Source organism: Sphaerodactylus townsendi, linkage group LG04 (genome assembly GCF_021028975.2).
Source record: "Sphaerodactylus townsendi isolate TG3544 linkage group LG04, MPM_Stown_v2.3, whole genome shotgun sequence".
Classification (NCBI taxonomy): Eukaryota; Metazoa; Chordata; class Lepidosauria; order Squamata; family Sphaerodactylidae; genus Sphaerodactylus; species Sphaerodactylus townsendi.
Window position 1 is genome coordinate 109,620,790 of NC_059428.1, and position 16,046 is coordinate 109,636,835.

General features: G+C 41.9%; 1 protein-coding gene across 1 annotated transcript in view; it reads right to left on the bottom strand.

The window, feature by feature from the left end:
- Window positions 1–3,620: 3,620 nt before the first annotated feature.
- Window positions 3,621–16,046, bottom strand: part of IPO5 (importin 5) — a 40,097-nt gene continuing 27,671 nt past the window's right edge. Inside the window, exons 22-26 of the mRNA XM_048493943.1 lie at window positions 11,073–11,195; window positions 10,286–10,505; window positions 8,698–8,926; window positions 6,905–7,046; window positions 3,621–4,349 (exon numbers count right to left, since the gene is read on the bottom strand). Coding sequence (XP_048349900.1) covers window positions 4,263–4,349; window positions 6,905–7,046; window positions 8,698–8,926; window positions 10,286–10,505; window positions 11,073–11,195 — 801 coding nt within the window. The 3' untranslated portion in view covers window positions 3,621–4,262. The remainder of the gene's footprint in view (window positions 4,350–6,904; window positions 7,047–8,697; window positions 8,927–10,285; window positions 10,506–11,072; window positions 11,196–16,046) is intronic.

Genomic DNA, 16,046 nt, shown 5'->3' on the forward strand with positions numbered 1-16,046 from the left:
GTGATGTAACACCATACTATTTAAATCATGTCTCCTTCTGGTGGAGAAACAGAATATAGCCACTGCAGGAATAATTTCTCTCAAAATTCAGGTCACTTCAAGATTTTCCTAGAAACGCCATGAGAATTCCATCCAAAACAAGTGTGTATGTGGGGCATACATTTGGACAGACTGGCATTCTAAATTTTACAACTAGATCACTAATATTAGTCTGTGTAACACTTTAACTTTATAGCATACACCTCCCTTATAATAAGACTTAAAAGTAAAATTCTCTCCCGTGTAAGAATTTTTCTGAGATAAGCAGGGCTGGAACGAGGGGAAACTACGCCCAGGGAACGCATGCGCCCTGCGCCCCCGCCCCTCCATGCCCTCACCATGCCTCCGCACCGGCATGTGCCTGGTACATCACATCCCCCCCTTGGTGCTATGCCACTGGAGATAAGGAAAGAGTTAAAAGACCAGCACTATACAACACTGCTAATTTTAGATGAATGCATTATGTGCACTATAAATCAAAGGTAGTTTTTTGCATAAACTAAATTTTGATGAATTACTTTTTAAAAAAAGATTCACTTCAGCCACACAATCGTACAAGTCGGGGCTGATGACTAAGGTGACAATGGCAAGATACCATCAATGCGGATCTGAAAGTTACATGCCTGAACCAGACATTGTACCTGATCGAGAGAAGTGGCATTTAAAAATTCGAACAGCAGACCCTGCATTAGTGGGACAATGCTAGGAAGAAGACTTTTTTAAAAAAGATAGGTTGCTGAGTGGGAATCTCAGGAATGTGAGACAGCTAGAGAAAATTTCATTTGTGGAAGCCATCAAGCAGCAAAGGTTTTAAGGATAGATAAAACAAAGTAGGAATGGCTACCAAGAGCCAGAATGAAACAACTGAGTATTTGAAAGACAGAAATCAAGAATAAGGAAAAATAAAATGTAGGAAATAATGAAGAAAATAGTAGGCAAATTAGCAGGTATACAGCCCCATCCAAGCAGGGGAGTGCCCAGATGTGGCACCACGCCAACCTGCTGCATCCAAGGGGGCTTCCAGCAGCATGGGGAGGCTAAAAATGCAACAACAAAAAAGCCTCCCTACGGCCAGAAAGCCATCATGAGGCTTAATGGACTTATGTCACCAAGATGGTGTGAGTCCGAAGCCCAGGCTGATAATGCAACAGGGACAATGGCTGGGAGGAAGCCGACTAGCATCAAGGAGGGCTGCTGGGGAGGGCTGTGGGTGGTCACACACAGGTGAATTTGCCCCTCTGCCAGGGCAAGTGCCTCGGGAGGGCAAATCTGCCAGCATGGCCCTCTGCTGCTCCCAAGAGCAGATTCAGCACTCCCCTTTGGATGGGGCCACTGTACATAGACATGTACATAGACATGTACAGTGGCCCCATCCAAAGGGGAGTGATGAATCTGCTCTTGGGAGCAGCACAGGGCCATGCTGGCAGACATGTACAGTAATGTGAAACAAGTATTTGTCTATTGACGCTGCATTACCTTGCCTCTTGGTGCAATAAGTTTGCCCTTACGAGTTTTGGGTGGGTGAAAACTAAGTGGAGAGGAGTAAAGTAACCAGCAACAGCTGAATCCTGAAAGCAAAATAGTTCCAGGTTTTGGATGGTCCTGGGTAGGAGATACTTGGGGGTCCCCCCTCACATTTCCTTTCCCACCATAAGCTGTTCTCTGGGAGCCTCACTACTGAACTCTCATGCTTCCTGACCTGTGTGTGTGTGTACAGGAGGGTGGGTGGCTGGAGGGCTCACAAGCAAGCTAATAGGCAGTTAAGCAGGTGGGTATATGGCCTTGGGCTCCACTAGAAGACCTGGCATGCTGATGCCAGCCCTGATCCCACTGAAACATCTGACACACTTTCAAGTTTTACCTCTTATGCAGACACCACCAAGCATTTTAATATTCAGAGTTTATCTAGACCTGGTAGTTGTATAGTTAGTCCTCAATGCACTATGTTAGGAAGGGTATAATTGGAGGAAGGGTATAATTTCTTTCTCTTAAAAGTTGTTCTGCAAATCTTTGCACATGGGTCCACACAGCAACTGTGCAAGGAAAGTCAGAAACCCTTGTCTATGGGTAACCCGTTCCACTGTCCTGCTAATAGGTAAAGAACTATGGAAATAAAGCTACCTAGTAAGTTAGCCTGGGTTAGCCTCTTTGGTGAAGCCACAAATTCCTGAAGAATAGAGAGCGCTTGCAATATTGAATAGGAGTCCCAGGTATAAGCAGGTAGGTTAAGGCCATCCAAAACTATTCCTACCCATTGAAATTAACTAGGGAGGAGCTTTGAAGTTTCTACAATGGAACTTTTCAAATCATACCAACTAAACCAGGCTCCTCACCCAGGAACCTGCACAAAAACAGTCACGTGAACAAAGATTTGAATTCTATAGAAGTAGCAAAAAATATAATCCAAGCAGAACAGGAAAAGATCAGTCATTTCTATAGTCAGGACTTGGCATTATTTCCTCAAAAATACACCATAAAAAGACCAAAAAAAGATAATGTGCTTCTTTTCCTGGAAGAAACCAGTTTCCACCTCAAAGAAACATTTCTAGAAACTGTAAACCTGTGCTTGGACAGCAGTAACTGATGCTAGTTGCGGTATCAGTGAAACTCAGCAGGATTGACAGAGTCCTTTCTTCCTCCACCACCATTCCTATTCTAGATGCAATTCTACCTCCCGCTCATGGAAGGGACAGAACAGACCATTACAAAATACCCTAAGAAGCTGAGGCATCCAGAAGGTTAATTTTTAGAACACAGAGAGCATGATAATTTTGGGGTTCCAAAGGCCAGCTAGACCACAAATGAGCTCTTCCACTTCTACTGCATGAGCAAAACACCCCAGCCCTTGTTGGAAGGAATACGGAACATGCATTGGCTGCCTTTGGAAGACTGGTGATGCCATCAAGGTTAAGAGAGTAATCTCTTCTCAACATTATTTAGGTAATCCAGGGAGATAGTTGATATACTCAATTGTTCTGAACTCCAACTTCAATAACTGGAGTCATATCTTGTTCCTTGGGATACTCTGACACAAATGTAATGCACACTGAAAATATCATATTAGAACAGGGGTCTGCAACCTGCGGCTCTCCAGATGTTCATGGATTACAAATCCCATCAGCCCCTGCCAGCAGGTTGCAGACCCCTGTATTAGAAGAACATATACCCCCTGTATTAGAAGAACATATTAGAACAACAAGTCAGGTAAAGCTTACTTGGGAGAGGAAAGTCACATATCCCATGGTTTAAAAAGAAGCACCAATTCCATCAGAATTTAAGTATTGCAGGTGTTCAAGGTTAAATACTACAAAACTTCATTGAGCAATCACAAAACCATTCTGCAGAAGTATTTTATACCTTTTAGAAATCAGATCCTTGCCTCTAAGTCAACTTTAAAAAAAAGACACATGGAAAACACTGCAGTATCGGAAGACGTGGACTCATGAAACCTCCATACAATGCAATGAGTTACAAGCCAAACACTGAGTTCTAAGATATGCCAAAATTAGATTTTCAAAAGCATACACTATTTTCACTGAGAGCAAACAAGAAGCCACACAGCATTGCACTTTTACACAAGCTTTGTATTGTATTTCAATGTCATTTATTGAAGAGTGGATGAGATACTGTCAGACATGCCAAAGACACTTCACATTCAAGGGCTGGGAGCTCAATGGCTTTCTTCATTGAGTCATTACACAAGCCTGTTTCAGAAAACTGAATGCGATGTCGATGAAGTCTTCATGCGCGATGTTGCCATCAGTTTATCATCTTTTAATCTACTGGTTTGATGGGCAGGTGGGTGTTCTCTACCCTACAAAAATATTCACACTCCAATACAGGTTAACACTAGAGGGTAAAAATGCCTGTAATCTGTTATAATGGGCATCTACTGAATACCTGGTCTTAAAACTGTCTTAATTTGTTTATACTTAATGAAAATTCAACTTGTTTCCCTTTCACCATCATGTGGCTGGTTCATACCATTAGAAAAATACTCTTCAGTGCTACTTGCAGGGTTTACAGGGAGCTTCTTCAGTGCAGAGGTGTGGAAATTCAACGCGACACCCTTTGCAAAGCGTTTCTTCCTGTTGCCACTGCCTGTAGGTTGCAGACTGGCCTACGTGCACTACAGTTTTCTCTCTTAAAAACCAAACAAAGAAACCTAAACCAAAGGGTAAACGTTTATTCGGAGCATTCTTGCAGATGATGGTTAAGGCCCTTTACACAGAAGTCAGGAGCTCCTGGATGGCTGCCTTCTGCTCTGCACTGAGCTGAGATATGCATGTTGTCCAAAGCCCTTCAGATGTCTGGAGAATGAAGGGGGGAAAAGAAGAAGTTAAGCTGCAATATACATACAAGACCAATATATACACAACCTTCTGAAACGCGGGGAAAAAATTCTACTCTTAGACACACAAAACCTGTTCATTTCAAAAGGGACTTAAAACTAATCTAATTAAGGATGATCAGAGTTGAGAAGTCCAAACTAGCAGTAAAAGGTCTGAAGAGTTATTGTTATTCGTTGAAAAGAAAGGTTCCAGTACTCTCAACATTCCTGCAGAGATTTGTTATCTTCTACAGAAAACACATGATACTAGAATATGTGAGTGGAAAGAGATAAACCAGCTAGAAGTAAGGTTTAAAAGATAACCCCACTAAATCCCTTTTTCTCTGTTATAAGGAAACCTTACTTCTGGCTTCTGTCAAAACTAAAAATGAGGATCTAATGTGATTGGCCTGTCTTTCTTTAGCACAGATATTTGAAATACTTGATGACTTTGTAACCACAACCAAAATATGCTCCTTCCTTCTCCCATTTGCCATTATAAAATGTAATCATATGCTGATCACTCTGCAGAAAGCTTTGTGTGAAGTAACCCACTGGACTACTTTGATTACTGCAAAGGATACTTGAAAAATTGCCTATTATCTATACCAGGGGTCGGGAACCCGCGGCTCTCGAGCCGCAAACGGCTCTTTCACGCCTCTCCTGCAGCTCTCCGTGGCTTCCCACGCAGTCCTGCAAGACAGTCCTGCAGGAGAGGGAGTGAGAGGCTGAGAGCAAGCTGGTCACGCGGCCCGGCAAGAGAGGGAGTGAGACCAAGCTGAGGCAAGCGAGAAGCCCAGGGTGTGTGCAAGGGACTCGCCTTGCCTTCCTGTTCAGCTCGGAGTGGCTGTAAAGACACGCCCACGCTGTCCTCCGACCCTGGGGGTCAGAGGGCAGCATGGGCGTGTCTTTGCAGCCGCCCGGAGCTGAACAGGAAGGCAAGGCGAGTCCCTTGAACACACACTGTGTGGCGGTCTGGGTGTACTTCCCCTCCTCCCGGTGGGGCTTTGGCCCCAGTTGAAGTAGAAAGTCTGGAGAGGCAGACACCGCTGACAACGATTCTGAGGGGAGTGGGGGGGGGGGCATCTCCACGCTCTCTTTCCCAGGGGTCTGGTCGCCTCTTCCGTGGCCGCCCAGGGGGCTTCCCTCAACCCCAGTCTCTAGCGCTCCCCAGTTGGCTGCCTTGCCGTGGATCCTAGCACTTTCCCTCCCCAAACAGACTTCCTGCAGCCTTCTGAGGACAGGGAGACCTGGGGGCTCTTTGAACGCTCCCTGGAGAGCTTGTCTGTCCCTGTGTTCTTGCGTTCGCTGGGGTTGGGTCTCTTCTCCTTCCTGCGGGGTTGTCCCAGCCCTTCCCCAGTCAGGGTCTCTAGGCGCTTTCTTCTGCTGCACAGGCCAGAATCGTTGTCTCCACTCCCAACCCCTCTCCCTCTGCCTTTTCTCCTTTCCCTTCTCAGTCTCTTCGTTCACGTTCCACTCTCCTTTCCCTCTCACACCGCCTCTCTCTCCCGTGCACCTCCTTCCCTTTATAACTTTCTCCCGCCCTCACTCCCTGCCCCCTGACCGAGCTGGCGTGCTCCTCCCGATCCTCCCCAGCTGATCAGTCTCGCTCCCGCTCTAATCAGTGGGGCGGTCTGGGCGGCTGGGCTGTCAACTCCCTCCTCCAGAGGTGTCAGGATCTCGGCGTCTCGTCCTAGGCTGTCCCCTTCTGCTGCTGTCAAAGTTCCTTTGGGGTTGTCCCATAGCGAGGAGGGACCCGTCAGTCTGGGCTGGGGCATGTCTTACTGCTCCAAGCCCAGACACTCTGAGACTCAGTTTCCTTGCAGCGAATGGCTGCTTTGGAGGGTAAACTTCACTGCCTGTTCAAGGAGGGGGGAATGGCACACCGCCACTTCAAAAGCCCAGCTGGCAAAGAGGGGGAAAGGTTCCAGCTACAGCAGTGATCCATCCCCCTCAGAAGCTCTGATGGAACTCAACGTTTTCAGTCTCAGGCAAGAGAGCCCCTTGAAACAGGGAAACGGAGTGGATGGGGAGGTGGTTTCCCCCAATTCAGCCCCCAGTAACTCTGAGATCATTCAGGGACTGTCTAGGGATGATCTGGTCTCCCTTTTCCAACAGTCCATCAGAGAAGAGGTAGAACGATGCTTCCAGGACAGAGAGGGTAGACCTGCCCTTCAGGAAGGTGGCCCTGGCCTCCAGGAGGGTAGACCTGGTCTCCAAGGAGGTAGCTCTGGCCCTTGTGAAGGTAGACCTGGCATCTCCAATAGCCAAACTCTACACAGAGTTTCATAAGCAACACAGTATAATTGTTTATACAAAGTGTAAAGGTAAAAAAACAATATATACAGTGTTATATTCATTTTAAATGTCAAAAAGTATTTGCGGCTCCAAGTGTTTTCTTTTCCGTGGAAAACTGGTCTAAATGGCTCTTTGGGTCTTAAAGGTTGTAGACCCCTGATCTATACTTTCTGCTTAATCACTTTAGGGGATTACTGTGATAGAATCACCCTTGAACGCAAAAATATGTGCACCCACCTGCACTTGCCGAATTACATTAGCCAGTCGTTTGGTGCACGGATCTTGATGCTTGATTGCTTCATTAATTTCACCATCTGCAATTATACTGAATATTTTCGGCAGATTAGAGTTGTTAGGGCCCAGTACAATTGGATTATTACTGTTGGGAAGAAAAGAAAAAAGAATGGTTTAGTCCACATGAATAAAGATGTTCAAGATACTTAACATAAGATGTTAGATTTAATAAAGACTGATTCAGTTCCAAGTTGCCATAAATGTAATACGTACTCTAATGCAAACCACTGTTAGAACAAGATATTCATAACCTCAGCAGCCTGAATAGGCCGATCTCATCAGAACTTGGAAGCAATCAGACACCCTTAGTACATAGATGGAAGACTACTCCCACCCCCACCTCCCCAAAAAAACTGAACAGAAAAGCCACTTCTGAAAAACCCACGGTCTCACTTCAGACTTGATGGAACACATTATTATTGTGTGTAGGTGTGTGTCAAGTGCCATTAAGTCTCTTCTAATTTATGGTGATCCTATGAATGAATGATCTACAAAATGTTCTATCATCAACAGCCTTGTTCAGGTCTTGGAAACTGAGGGCTGGAGCATTCTTGATTGAGATGATCCATCTCATTTTGGGTTTTCCTCTTTTCCTGCAACTTCTAGCATTTTTTTATTTTTTCCAGCGACTCTTGTCCTCTCATAATATAACCAAAGTAAGACAGCCTCAGTTTGGACATTTTAGCTTCTCGGGAGAATTCACGCTTGATTTGGTCTAGAACTCACTACTGGGTTTTGGGGTTTTTTTTTGGGGGGGGGGGTGTCTACATTATCCATAAAACTCTCCTCCAGCACCACATTTCAAATAAATCAACTTTCTTCCTGTCAGCTTTTTGCCCTGTCCAACTTTCACATCCATAGTAATATGGAATATTATATATGAATTATCACATTCTTAGTCGCCAGCAAAACATCCTTAAGAATCTTTTCTAGCTCCTTCATCTTAATTTCCTTCCGATTTCTTGGTTGCAGTCTCCATGTTGGTTGATGATGGAGTCAAGGAATAGAAAATCTTGAAACAACGGCAATTTCTTCATCCTCAACCTTCAAGTTGTGTAATTCCCCAGAAGGCATTACTTTTGACTTCTGGATGTTCATCTGCAGCCCAACTTTGGTGCATTCTGTTTTAACCTTCATCAGTAGTAATTTAAAGTCGTCACTGTTTTCTACTAGTAATGTGGTGCCACCTGCATATTTCAAATGTCCCTTAGGCTAATTTTCATTTCACTTTCATTTAAGATAGACTTCTTTATATGTTCTGCATATACACTGAAGAGACAGGGTGATAAAATAAATCCTTACCTGAAACTTTTGCATTATCCAATAGTTGACTGAACAGGATTTCATGTAACTTTACATACCAAGGCTAAAGTAAATAAAGGAACTCTCACTGGAAGCCATATTACTTATAATTTTTTAAATAAAGATCTAACACAGGGGTAGGGAACCTGCGGCTCTCCAGATGTTCAGGAACTGCAATTCCCATCAGCCTCTGTCAGCATGGCCAATTGGCCATGCTGGTAGGGGCTGATGGGAATTGTAGTTCCTGAACATCTGGAGAGCCGCAGGTTCCCTACCCCTGATCTAACAGAATTGTCATATGACAATACTGTTAGATCTTTATTTAAGGATTGCTTAAGAGGTGAGCTCCCTGGTATCTCCAATTTAAAACTGCACTAAAACCTGGATAGATAATACAGGCAAGCAGGCATAAACATCTAGCATTTTCTTCTTACCTCTCTATTAAGTCACACAAGTAATTGAACGTATGGACAGCTTCTTCCTTGTCTTCATGCAGTGGAAGCCATGATAACCAGTGTGGCAATACTTCTTCAACATTTATACAGTCAGGTTTGAATTTCATGATCTTCCCAACTGCTGAAATGCAGTTCTCTGTTGCATTGACATTCTCTTTGGTTTTGGCATCTGTTGATTGAATAACTCTCACCAGCAATGGAAGTGCCTCTGATAACGTAACATTTGAAAAAGTCACATTCATGTACAAATACTGAAAAGTTTCAATTGAAGATAACTGATTTTGTTGCTTCATTAGCATGTAGACATATCAACACAGCTTTACAGAATTTAATAGAAATGTCTTCATTTTATAGAAGCAAAATTGCTAATACACCCATTCATAAAGTGAAAGAAAGCTGCAAATTTCTGCATCCTGTGCCACCTTTGCAAATTTCATTTATTCTGAAAAAAAGTTTCATAAGAATTCAACACTCCCTCAAATTGCCATTTTTTCCATAGGCTGGTTTTTTTAAGCTGTTTTGTTTCCCATCAGAAAAACTGAAAACATGTTTTTGTATCCTTCACCCTGAATTGTTCTGATCTCCCTGTCTTCAAATCTCTAACTGTGGTTGCCCTGGATATACAAACCCTACAGTATCCTATGATACCTTCTTGACATGCAGTATAAGTGATATTGTGAATAGCAGGTGTGGCCCCATCATTTAGCAGAAAACCCTACAAACTTTGTGCAATCAGAGCACAGTGATTGGTGCCAGCAGACAGGAGCAGCCATGGTGTATAGCTTTTGTTTTGGCTTTTGGTGGCATCCCACTTCACCAGCTTCCTGTCTTTTCTTTGTAAGTAGCTTATGCTTATGCCCTTGATAATTTGAGAGAATTTTTGATCAGCGGTCCAACTGCCATAGATTTAATTTAAAAATATTTTCCTTGTATTATCCTGTACTCAGGATTTTTTAAAATCAAAATCAATTAAACCCACAGTTCCTGCAGCAAAACTAAATACAAAGATATATCAAATTACTATGCCCACTAATCTTTCCTAGTCAGGATACCCTCTGTAATTCTTCCGATAGTATTTTCAAAATAACAGTTGGGTTTTACTATGGACAAAGCGCAAAGCAAACATGGGAAAAGGAAGACAACCACTAAGAGGAGCTATTGTGAGGATCTAAGGAGCTATTGTGAGGATCTGGTAGTGCCCTGGAAAAGTAAAGCTAACAAGGGATGCAATTAAAATAACAGAATTAGAATTTCAAACCATTTAAAATCCAATTAACCAATTCAGTTTTTGCTACATTTAGCAGCACTCACCACTAAATACGAAGGTGGTCCCCCCAAGCATGTCCACTATGAGAAATCCAGTTACCCTTAAGACTAAGGATGTTTTAATTTTAGTAAATGTACATGCTGCTTTTCCATTTAATAAATATTCCGCATGAGTCACAAGCAGAGACGTAAAAATAAAAAGGTTGAAAAATGACTGCAGTAGTTTTTTAAAAGATCCTTAAGTTCCACTATATTCAGAACTAGAAAGATCGCATTTCGAAGATATTCTGAGTGCACACACCTGTGCAGAAAGGCCGGTAACTGTCTCCACCAAATTGCGCCATTACACCAACACCATATGCAGCAGCTTGACGAACCTCTGGGCTGTTATCACATATTGACTGTAGCATTGGTCTCAGGAAGTATTCTGCATATTTGAATGATGAAGGGCTACAGTGTTCTATGACATCATCAAACATGCATAAGCCCCATTGTCTATCTGGCCATGGTCTATGTGGACACTGCAAAGACAATCAGAGACCAAAGACATATGAAACTTTTGTACTGTTCATTTAAAGCAAAACCTATTTCCCAATTTATCGCATCAAAGGTAGGCAGCACATTGTCTGAAGTGCCACTGCCTGCATCTTGATGTTCTTCAGAATCCTAGATGTCACGTCTAGTCTAGCAAAACTATTAATCATTTCTATATCTTTAGTATGTTCAAAATGCTTCACACACATATGGTGAAGCCCCAGCTTAAAGGCCCCATCACTCTAACATGGTTTATTATAAGTAGGACAACCACTGATCATCTGAAGATCTGATACCAAGTCAGCAGGAAGATTTACAAAGGAAAGACATTTTTCTTCTGTTTAGCTTTTGGCTATTTTTAATCTTTTGCAAAACATATTACTCTAAACCTACCTGCAGTAAAATTATAACAGTACCAGCATGATAAACTGTAGTTGTTCCTATACATTTTGTACCGAAGAATTACTGTATACGGAGAATTCACATTCCCACCATTGACAATATTATCATTTGATACTAACTCAGTTTAACTTTAAGCAGCCCAGGGTACTTACAATTAAGTTGACAATTTGTGGCAGCAGTTGTTCAAACCACGGTAACACCTTTGCCTTGTAGCTGCTGAATATAGAGTGCAAAATATCTGACACTTTAGTCAGAATATAGACATCACTATCATGCTGGTAAAGAAGAAAGTCAACAGTATAAGTAACGTCAATTTAAAAAAAATCTGTAAAGTGACAGATCTTATGTATTATGTTGTTAACCGCCCTGAGCCCTTTGGGGGAGGGCGGTATAAAAGTGGAATGAATAAATAAATAATAAATAAATAAAATAAATAAATGTTTCAGCATAAGCACACAAATCGATTTATGCCTTTTTCTAGCAGTAAAACATTTTGCAGTTCATCATTACAGGGGGAAAGGAGAGAGTGTTTTAGCTAAGAGGCTGCTTATCAATGTTCATATGACAGCATGTTGATTCTTTCAACCCTATGTTCAGCAGACCCTGCAGCAACATCTGTCTCGCAGTTGTCAAGCCCTGTCTAGTTCACACCCCTCTCTCCTGGAACCAGTCCCCTCCACTTCTCACCCCACCCACTTCCAAGAGTTCTCAAAACTCTCGTTAATGTGTAGACGTGACAAAATGTGTACTAAAATAAACAGACTTCAACTTTAATGTACTCTTGAATTGGCCTGCTGTTGATACAGTTCTACTGAATAGTTTATAAAATGACAGCTTTGACAAATATTCTGTACTTGCTTTGGTGTGGTTTGTCTGTCTTATCAGCAATGGAGATTAGTACAAGAGGCTGTAAGACCAATCAAATGAGGACAGAACTGCATGTATGTTGTGACTACAGCTATCAATGCAGTCTTGAGAAAAACCATGCTAAAGTAAGAATAATCTGTTTAAAAATAACTAAATAGCACAGAGCAACCGAGCACCACTGTTGCTTCTGACAGATTGTAAAGATTTTGAAATTGCACAATCGCTCGTCCATCCATCTGCAGTGCCTGATATATATAGCCAAGCTACAATGCAGCAGATTGTACATGCAATTTGCATGACTTCAGCACAAAATACAATAATAAGGCTTAGTTTAACATCAGTTAACTACTGGTCTACAGTTTCTTAATAGATCACCACCAGTATGGTATGGGGGACTTACCACCACACCACAAAATCCTCTAGCTACACTTGCAACCTTGAAAGTATTCGAAAGTGAGACTGGATCCCTGTCAGACAAACATGATATCCTGAACATGCACTAAGGTTTTTAATGGATCACTAAAACTAGTTTGGGTCATGTCAATGAATACTGAATAATATTAATGAAGGCTGCTTATTATCCTTATTCTGCTTATTACAGTTTGTTGGCCCAATCCTGATAGTGAAAATAAATCAACCATTGGAGAAAAAAACAGGAACTACAGGATTTTTGTTGAATCCACAAAATGAAAAGACTACTAAAGATAATGACTGGATATGCAATCAATCACTCTCAGATTCTCTCAAGGCCCATTCTGAAAAATGGATTACACCCCTTGCAGGGCAAAATGAGGCAGACTGTATACCAAAAAGTTATTTTAATTGTCTCCAAAAACTCTACATCCTTTCCACAGCCCCCCTAGATGAGTTAAGCTAAAACAGCAAATGCCAAGTCAAAACTATTATATTTACTCTCATGTAAAACTAGTTTTTTTGCCCAGGAACACCATCAAAGAAAAACCACTGGACTATATTACACTTGCATACAAGTTATACTCTATCCCACCAAAAGAAAAACATGCAGTTCTGATTGTTTGGCAGAAGTATAGGCAGTTACTTCCTTCAGTATACTTCCACTGTAGAAAAAAAGTCCCAATATTAAAATGGCTGCCACAGATAAAACCACCTGTATCTCTGGAATCCCTTGAGCTATCCATGCAATTTTAACTGCATTCTGCTCATTGCCCCCTCAGGATTCTCCCCCATTAATCAGTTTTTAAAAAACAAAACAAAAAAAACTTAGACCCTCCCCCTGATTTTTCCAAAATGGCTACAGAAGATAAAAAACACCTGGATCTCTTGAATCCATTGGACTATGCAGTTTTAACTGCATTCTGCTTGGAGTCACCTAGGGATTCTTCTCCACCCATGGGTTTTTCAAACCTTCCAATTCTGTCATTTTTTCCTGGCCCCTAAGATGGCTACAACTTTCTTTAAATACAAAGAAGGTCTAGGAAATGGCTGTGGATTAATTCAACTTTGAAGTTCTATCTTTCTGTGAGGCAAGGTATAGTTATGGTTATGTCCATTTTGTTTGTTTGTTTGGAGGGGGTTGTTGTACATGCAGGTTTGTTTTCCTTTTGAGTAAATAGGGTGATTCCCAAATACATGTCCCGTCCCCCCCAACCATATTTAGACAAAGAAATATGAAGGAAGTAACCACTGACACTGTAGCCAGACAAATCCCTCCATATAAATCCAGGTCCATCTCTCTCTTTTTCCAACAAAGCAAAAAATAATCATAACTGTGCAGTTTGAAATTCAAAAAGTACAATTCTTAGGGTAACAAAAATTTGCAAACTCCATGGCCAAGTGTTTCCTATCAAAGTTTTTGCAGATGAGTGGGATGGAACAGCATCTGCGAAAGATAATTTACAGACAAGAAATAAACTGGCAATTATCTAGGCTTTCCTTGGGTGCCACTCCACAATATGAGTCTTACAAAGCAGAATATGAGTCTTTAAAGGAAATAAGTTTCAAGAAGACTCAAAGAAAAACTAGGAAAACTTGTTCTACTGAACCATAGGCAAGAGGCAATTAAATATTATCCTTCCAAGGTTGTTTATTTTATGCATTGCCTATGGACAGTGCTTTTGTAAATAAAACAGGTTGTGCCAATTTCCACTATTTTCCACCTTCCTGTGCAGATCCCCATTAGCATGATCCTGAAGGTCCACTCTCTTCTTTCTCTGGCTGAGTGTCACTGGTGCATGAAGATCTGGACTTGGGAAAGCCGCCAAAGAAAGTGCTGGTCCTTTTGGGATAAGGGGCCACTTCACAACTTTTTGTAGATACCAGCTACTATTATAGGTGGCAGTTTTGGATGAGGTATAATTTGAGAGCTGTCAGGCCAGTACTTCACGAACCCAGCAAATTTGAAACCTCCTGTAACAGCAGGTTCTAACCAGCTTTGATACAAACAAGACTCCAGTCCTTTTCCTACCACCTTTCCCTACACTACTGCAATCAGTATGGGATTCCAAGAACCCCTCCTACTGATCTCATAAAACTTTGCAAGCCCAATCCAGAGGGCTCACACAGCTGGGGATGGTGCCACTGCTGGACAGCCTGCTGAGATCTTCCAGGTGTCCCAGCTAAGCAGCAGGGATCTGGAAAACCCCAGCCACCTTAAAAGCCCCTATATCCAAAAATGGACTTATACCACTCTTTTGGGTGACATAGGTCTGTGGGCTATGCTGGGGGTGCTCCTGGGTTGAAAGTTCAGTGGGAGCTGACAACACTAGGTTCCACCCCAGGGACAACCCCCCCCCTCGCCTCCCCCCAGCTGCACCAATAGCCAGGTTTAGGCTGGTGCAGCTCAGAAGCCTCAGCCTGTTTCTGGTTTGGGTGCTGCCGAGCTGTGGGGCGGCTGTCTGCCCCCCTCCGCCGGTGCGTTTGTCACTTGCGCTGGCAAGGTGAGCACCTGCATTGGTGTGAGCCCACACCGATTCCCCAATTATTTTCACACACACACAGAGAGAGAGAAATTGGGCTGCACTTCTGTTCTTTATGCTTATGGATCAATAGGTTATGAGCAAAACAAAGTTCATTACTACAGAAAAAATTAAAACAATAATCAAACAAATGCAAAATCTAAATGATACAATTAAAATAAATATTAAAACCAAAAATAAAAAGTTTGCCATGGCAAGGGTTATATTTGGATCACTATCAGCTAATAGCTTTGAAACTTTCTCTTGCTTTAGAGAAGGTCTCCATTTCTGGAAATATAATGTCATCTATTTATCTCTAGCAAAAACATACTTTTTATAATCAACCCCCCCACCCCCAAAAGTCAAATGGTGTCCAAGTTCCCTGATTTACACTCACAAAATTGTTCAGGAAAAGGGATATCTGAAAACCTGCCAAACTCCCCCAATGTTGATATATTTAACCTGGCTTTGGATAAAAGTATTTTGTGGACTGTTAAAAATGTATAATAAGAAGGGTCTTTGAACAAGAAGGCCCAAGGTACAAAGAGCATACTCTGCGTGCTCTACAGCCAGCGCTCCATTTGTCAAGGTGCCACACTCTAGATCTGAACAATTTACATGCAGAAGGATATTCCATTTGCTTTAAAACTTCAAAATACAAACTGTCTGTGCAATCTATCATCAACTAATTTTTGCCATGAACTTACAGCACCCCTCTGGAGAATAAAGAATTTTTGATCTAAAAGTAAATGTTGCAACCCATGCCTTAACTTCCAAGGATGGTTCCACAAACGACCAGGGTTATTGTAACAGCACTGAATCCATGTGCTAGTGTTTATCCAAATTTCAGTTGAAAATTGTGAAGCACACAGGATATAAATACAAGGACATCTATGTTTCAGATTACAGCTACTTGTCATCTGAAACCACTCAGAGAACATCAATGCCATGAAGTATTAAACTACTAGTATCTCATTCCTGTGGTCTTACTGAAATCTTGTCATGTGTCTTCTGGATGGGTTTCTAGGACATGAATCCCTGACAAGTATTACTTTGTACACTTTTCAGCCTTTGACTTTGGAACATCACTTGATTTGTCAGGAAGTAGCCAATTAGCTAACATGAGAACATCATGATTATTTATGATGTACTTGATTGGCACAACTATGGTTTTTTTAAACAGATGCCTTGATAGTGCTTTTGACAGGTCCCAGCTACAATCAAATCTACCGGAGTTTGGTCAAAACTAGCTATACCCATGCTTTATAAATCTGTTTGCCAAGCTTAAAAATAAAGAACATTCTGTAAGTCTGTCCATTTACTGCA